Consider the following 6,320-nt stretch of genomic DNA (forward strand, 5'->3'; position numbering starts at 1 on the left):
GCCCCAGGAGGAGTTTGCCATGGGGGAAATGAGACCCAGAGGGGCAAGGGGCTGCCCCGGGGTCAGCGCTGGGAGGCAGGACTGGCTCTGTGCTTACACTGGTATTCAGGTCACCCCCTTCTCCCCATGGTAGACACCTTCCCCCGGGCAAAGGCACTGGGGAAGCAGGCCCCAAGCTGGGTCTCGGGCCTCCCTCGCAGAGAAACCCACCGTGGTCGTGTCCCGTGGAGCTGGGCATGAATCCAGAGAAGCAGGGCTCAAGGCGGCACACGGGGAGGCTCTCTGCAACATCTGGCTTCAGGTTGGGACCTCCACGGACCGGGCGAAGCCCTGACACAGCCCATTCAACAAGGGGCACCCCGAAGTTGGCCCCTAGCTCCAGGGAGGAATCCAGGGCCACCCCTGGGGGCTCGGGAGCTTCCCCCACGGGACAACAGTGCAGGAGGGGCTGGAGCCTTCCCCTGGCCATGCACAACCCGTGTGTGGGGAAACCTTTGCCCTGGCTGCACAAACAGCTCAGCTGGAAGATAAAGCCCTCCGGAGCCGCTGACTCAGCCGGCTCCTGCCAGTCCCAGCGACACGCAGCGAGGGGCAGGAGGAAATGGAGGAGGGACGGGGGCAAGAGAGAGAGACCTGAGACCTGCCCATGTCGGGACGGCTAATTGAAGCCGGCTTCTCGCTGTCACCCGAGGTTCGAGCACTCCAATCACACCGCACTTCCTCTCCGGCGCCCAGCCTGCCAGGGTTACTAGAGTTCAGGGTGAAACCACAGCCCTGCAAGCCCAGGGCCTAATCCTGCCAGAGCTGGGGTGAAGGGCCACGGTGGTCAGGGTGCCCTGGACTTGTGCCCTTGTCTTGCTTCTTCATGCAGGGTGTTGAGAGATTATTGCACCCTGATTATTTTTCTGCAATTGCAGAAGGACTTTGGGGACCTGGGATTTCCCGGAGAGGCAGGGAGCTGGGAGCCGAGGCGGCAAAGGGTTGGTGGTGGAGCTGCTTTGACTCAGAGGTGAGGCTGTGCTCCAGGAAGGGAGGGTGAGGTTTAACTCCAATGCCTCCCCAGCAGTGGGGAGGAAGGACACTGGGGGAAGAGGCAACCCTCCCCACAGAGCCCCGCAGCCAAGCAGGGCAGTGCTGGTATTTGTGGGGGGAACAACACGAGGGGAGACCCCCTGACAGGTCCAACACCGCTTTTCTGCCCTGCCAGCCCTCCTGGGCGGTGCAGACGAGGGGCATCCACCCAACCCCTCTCTGCGGCTGCTTTATCAGCAGGTGACCGGCAGCTGTGGCCAGTGCGAGGCCAAACCAGAACATTGCTGGTACCCAGCAAGCCTGGAGCTGGCCTGGCCTGGCAGTGGACTTGGCTCCGATACAACCCGCTCTAGAGCTAGAGATGCCACATTTATCCCGGGACAAACCATTTTATCCCAGAACAGAGTGCAAAGATTTAGACATCCCTGTCTGTTGACCTGGGATAAATACTAAAAAGGTTCACGGGATAAGAAGGAAGAACAGTTTATCTCTGGACGGCGCCAAGTGCGTCTGAACGGTTATCCTGGGATTGCATCGCTGTATCAATGGCAGAGCGTTCAGATGCTCCCTAAACCCTGGTTACAGGGGCAATGTGTACACACCAATCCCGGGATGTTTCTGTTCCAGGACAAACACAGGCACAACTGGTCCAGAGACAAATGCAACAATTTCCTATTTTGCATGTTATACCCTGAGATTTACTTCCCAATGGGTCCGATGGACACACGGGAAGATGCTATTCAGTGACCCGAGCCAGGCCAGGTTCTTCTCAGAGCCGCGGGACGGGGCTACCCCCTGCTCCGACACACGGTAGCGGTCGGCACAGGCCCAAGGAGGAGCGCACGGTGTGCATGCCAGGGAAATGACAGGGCTTCCCTGAGACATGGGAAGTTGCATCACCTGGCTGGCACACCTCCCGCCCCGGGGAAGGAAGCACGGAGCGCGACCGGTCTGGGCAAGGCGTGGAAGAGATGTCGTGCTCCAGTGACCAGCGTTGATACCAGAGCTAACAGACACCCACTCGCGAAGCCTGGGATTGCCTAAAGGAGCAAGGGGCCCAAACCCAACCGACCTCCCAAGGGAGCTGGGCACCCACCTCCTTGAATCTCCTGCAGATGTCCCAGACCAGAGACACCAACCAAAGCCCTGTCTGGGGGTCCCCGCTCCTCCAGGGCACAAGCATCAAAACCAAACACCACCAGAAAGGAGCAAGACACGGGTAGCAGCCATACAGGCTCCTCCGCAGCAAGTGTCGGGCCCCGCCTGGCCCCCCACAAGCCCCTCCGAGACCCTCTCAGCCCCCTCCGCTGAAGGCAGCTTGTTCAGAACAAAACCCTCCAGGGTATGGACACAGCGAGGTCTGCTCGAGGGACCCCATCGCTGCAAGGCAAGCCCCCCCCCATTAAGTGCCCTGGTCCAGCAATGCTCTGGCTGGTTGCTCCTCGTCCCTTAAGAGACTTCCCTAAGAAACCAGCTTCATTTCATTTCCAGGCAGATGTACCCAAGTTGCCATCTCCTCCTCCCTGGGCTCCTTCCCTGCCGGCCGCCCCGAGCACTCACCGCAGTCCCAAGGCTCCCCATGACCGACGCGTCTCCCTTTGCGGCTCTGCCCCTCCATCCTCGGCTGCTTATAAAGCTCTCTCTGCCCGATGTCGCAAGCTGCCGCCCTGTGATGCAATGCACCTCGCAGGCTACGCCTCCCTCGGCAAAGGAGTCGGTGGCGAGTCAGAGGGACCAGACAGCTCTTCACAAGGAGAGCACTTGCATGGGGTGAAGCAAGATGCCTTCAAACGTATATTGTAAGTGCTGTCCTGCAGAACGGCACCCTCCTAACCCCCTTTCCTCTGCCCCGAGGTGCACCCCGACGCAACTCCCATTGCATGCGGTGCTGCAACCACGCAGCTTGGGGCGCTAGGCTCAGACGTGGTGCAATCAACCCTACCCTTGTTATACGCCAAAGGAGCCCCGCTGCCCTCCACGGGGTGAATCCCAGCTTCCGCCCATGGAAGAGGATCATGGCCTGTGCCCCCCGAGCCCCTTTATCCACCTGAAGACCCAACATCTTTTAGTAGCCAAAGGGCACACCCCAGATGCCACCTTTATAACCCTGGGAGGCGACTGCTAGAGCTGGGTTTTAGTCTTGGCCCAGAGAAGCTGGCTCATTTCAACGCAGGCGATGAACTTAATGGCCCAGTTGAGCCACACAGCCCTCCTACCGCGCTCCCCCCTTCCACAGACGGGGAAACACAGGCGTGGAGAAACCACTCTGATTTGCCTGAGACCACAAAGCACGGTGGTATAATGCCTCCCGCCACTCCTGCCCAGCTGGAGGGTGGAACCGTCCATTCTCCACCAAAAGCCCCTGTGCTGGCTCCCAGCGACAGGAGTCAATGGGCTAACTGGGCACAGGACGCCTGGTGCCAAGTGTGCCCGGGGCCAATGCTTAGTCAGGTGTTGGGAAAGAGCTGAGCAGGCCTGATAAGGAGATAGGAGAGGCTGAGCAAACAGGGCCACAGCCTGCTCTCCAGGGCAAGTGCATCCTTTCTACCAGTGCTCCTCGCGCTCCGCTCGGCTTCCAGACCAGCTCCCACCCCTCGCCCCTCCTCGATGTCTTCCAGCCCTCGCACGCTGCATTTTGCCCCCGAGTCCTTCCCCCTGGTTACAACACTCCTCCGCTACCAATCCCAACCATTACTAAATGTTACCGTGTGCTCCAGCAGCTGCCGCGTTGCAGCCCAGACACAGTCGCATCTCCTTGCTGGGGGACCGTCTTCCTACCTACCCCATTCCCACCACCCTGGAGCATCCCAGTGGCCTAATTCCTGCCTGAGATTCATAGCGCTTTTCTCAAAGGAAGCACCGTAGGAGAGCAGAGCAGAGCGTTACACTGGGACTAATCTTGCATCAGGCTACAATCTCACCAGGGCATTACAATGAGACTCAAACGCAGATGCCCACAAATGGCATTGGAGGGGCCTCTCCAGGAGGACTTAGCAAAGCTGTTTGCATCCCCGTCAGCAGAGACGGCCCGTTTCAAGGCATCTCTTTCATTGCTCCACCTTATTTCAATTCAGGTCCCTACGTGTTTCTGCCTTCCCTTCCACCACTGCCTCTTGTGCTGTTCCTTGAAGCAGGCTACCTGCTTGCGGCTGCACGGTGGTTTCGAGTAGCAATCCGTTCTCCGGGCAGAGCACTTTCAGTAAGTATTTCAAATGACACCTTGATTTGGGGGCGAATGAGGCTGGAGCACGCTCGGTCCCACGTGGGAGCCCCAAGTGTGAGAGCAACTTCCCCGCACAGCGAGTGATGAGCTGGTGGGGGCAGGGCTGGGGAGGGAAAGTGGGGTGGCAGAAATGAGCAAATGCTTTGGGGGGATGCCCGTGGGTTTTGTACATAAACATCATGCGGAGCAGTCAGGATAGGGACAGCCAAAAGATGGGAGCAGCTTCTATGTGCAGCTGGAAGGCAGGGGAGATTTCGCAAATGGTTTTCATCCAAGTTGTGAAATTCAATCAATTTGCTCTGGAAGGGAAGGCAGGGAACCAGACACCGAGGGCCTGGCCCGGGTGCTTTTCAACACGGGACTGTCTAGTCCGTGACACCTCCAGGATCCCGAGGGCTAGTCCCAGCTCTGCAGCCTTGGTGTAATCAAGACACCTCAGCTTCCCCAGCTGTCAAATGGGATGAGGAGAATCAGCTGGTGCCCAAGTCTCTCTGAACAGAAGTGCCTGATGTTACTGCTCACACACTGCAACCTCTGACAAAACCACTGTAGTGCTGCAGCGTGGCCCTCCACCCCACAGGCTCCCTCAAACGCATGAAAACCTACTTCAAAGGCTGGCTGAGGTAGGGCGGAGAGTGCTCATTAGGGCCCCCCTCTAAGACACGGAGAGACCCGCACGTTCTTCCCAACTAAGTTGTTTCCCCCAGTTTTGCTTCAGCACCTTTAAAACCAAGGGCCGCAGCTGCGGAGAGGTACCGCTCCGTTCACAAGCGTGGGAAACAAGTAGCGACAGAAGGCCCCAGCGAAGCCATCTATCTGCCCAACGCCCCAGACTCCGCTCCGGATACAAGCGTCAGGAACTGCCAGAGTCACAGCTGGGTGCACCAGTGCCGCATCCGTATCACGGGCAAACGCATTGTCCTGGGCAGCCGGAGGTAAGAGCCCCCTGCGTGCGGTGGAGGTGGTCAGGGAGCCCGGGCGGGAAGCAGAGCAGCAGGAAGGGAAGTGGCTGCCTGCAAAGAATGACCGGACCCGGACTTGGGAAACTTCCCTCTGTAGTTGCCAGCTCTGCCACTGACTCAGCGTGTGGCCTTGGGCCTGCTGCTTCCCCTTTCCGTGCCTCAGTTTCCCTTTGCCACCCAGCCTGGCAACCTCTGCAGGCACGGGCTCACTTCAGCCTAAGCTTCCATCACACACACAGGAGTAGGAGTCGGGGTGGATGTAGGCACAAGTAATGTGTGAAAGGCAAGGGTGGTCCCGTCAGAAGGGTTCCCCAGAGCCCAGCCGCCTGCCTGGTTCACCTGCCTCTTCTCTGCCTCCATCTCCCCCCGGGTCAGGGCTGTTTGAATGTGCATGACTGCCAGCTGTCTGCCTGCTGGAGCCTCCCGTGCCCCACAAACCCACCCCCGTCCCATCCCCAAGCCTTTTTCCAGCATCCTCAGCCCCCGCCCAGGAGTGAGCCAGCACCCTCCCGAGCGTGCGAGCCCCAAACTGCGCGAACCAGAAGGGGCAAAGGGAGCCGGGAAAACTTCCCTCCCCACACTGCTGGGATGAACTCAATACAGCGCCAGGCTCCTGATCCTAAAACCAGGCGGGTCACTAGCAAAGAGCTCTTCAGATCCACCAGCCAGAGAGTTTGGATCTCCCACTTTCCTCCCTGGGGGAGGGAAAAGCTTCCTTCCTTCCTCCCTCCTCCTCCTCCTCCTCCTGGGGCTGGGGCAGAAAGCCAGCCGGAGCAGGACCGAGGGCACTAGCCAAGCAGCGAGGCTAAGCGTGCTGCGGCCTGGCTTGGGCGCTGGGAAGCCTCCTTGGGGAAGGCGGCCCGTGACACTCGTGCCCTAGCCCCGCCAGCGCCCGCAGCAGGGCCCCGGGGAAAGCCGAGGGGCTGGCCCTGATCCCGTGCTACACACGGAGGCATGCCCGTACATGCAGCCCGCGGCCGGGCAGGCAGACACCCCCCCGCCCCCACGGATGCAAGGCGGCTGCGAAGGGAACGACCCCCGCCACCCCTTTCCTTTTCTTTGCCTTTACCTCTCGCCGCTGCCGCAGGGACCCGTAACGCTCG

General features: G+C 59.8%; 1 protein-coding gene across 5 annotated transcripts in view; it reads right to left on the bottom strand.

Moving 5' to 3' along the window:
* The window catches only part of SESN2 (sestrin 2), a 23,271-nt gene that overhangs the window by 9,590 nt on the left and 7,361 nt on the right, over positions 1–6,320 (bottom strand). The window contains exon 1 of one of the 5 annotated variants that reach the window (XM_025198671.1): positions 6,287–6,305. The exons of 2 other annotated variants lie outside the window; for them this stretch is intronic. Coding sequence is in view for 2 of the 3 variants with exons in the window: in XM_025198669.1 (XP_025054454.1) it covers positions 211–291 (81 nt within the window). In the remaining variant the exon portion in view is untranslated. Of the gene's footprint in view, positions 1–210; positions 307–2,592; positions 2,629–6,286; positions 6,306–6,320 lie in introns of those variants that run through there. 2 more of the 5 variants (XM_006019223.3, XM_025198669.1) reach the window with 2 other exon arrangements.

This window comes from Alligator sinensis, unplaced genomic scaffold (assembly GCF_000455745.1).
Source record: "Alligator sinensis unplaced genomic scaffold, ASM45574v1 scaffold337_1, whole genome shotgun sequence".
NCBI classification, from domain to species: Eukaryota; Metazoa; Chordata; order Crocodylia; family Alligatoridae; genus Alligator; species Alligator sinensis.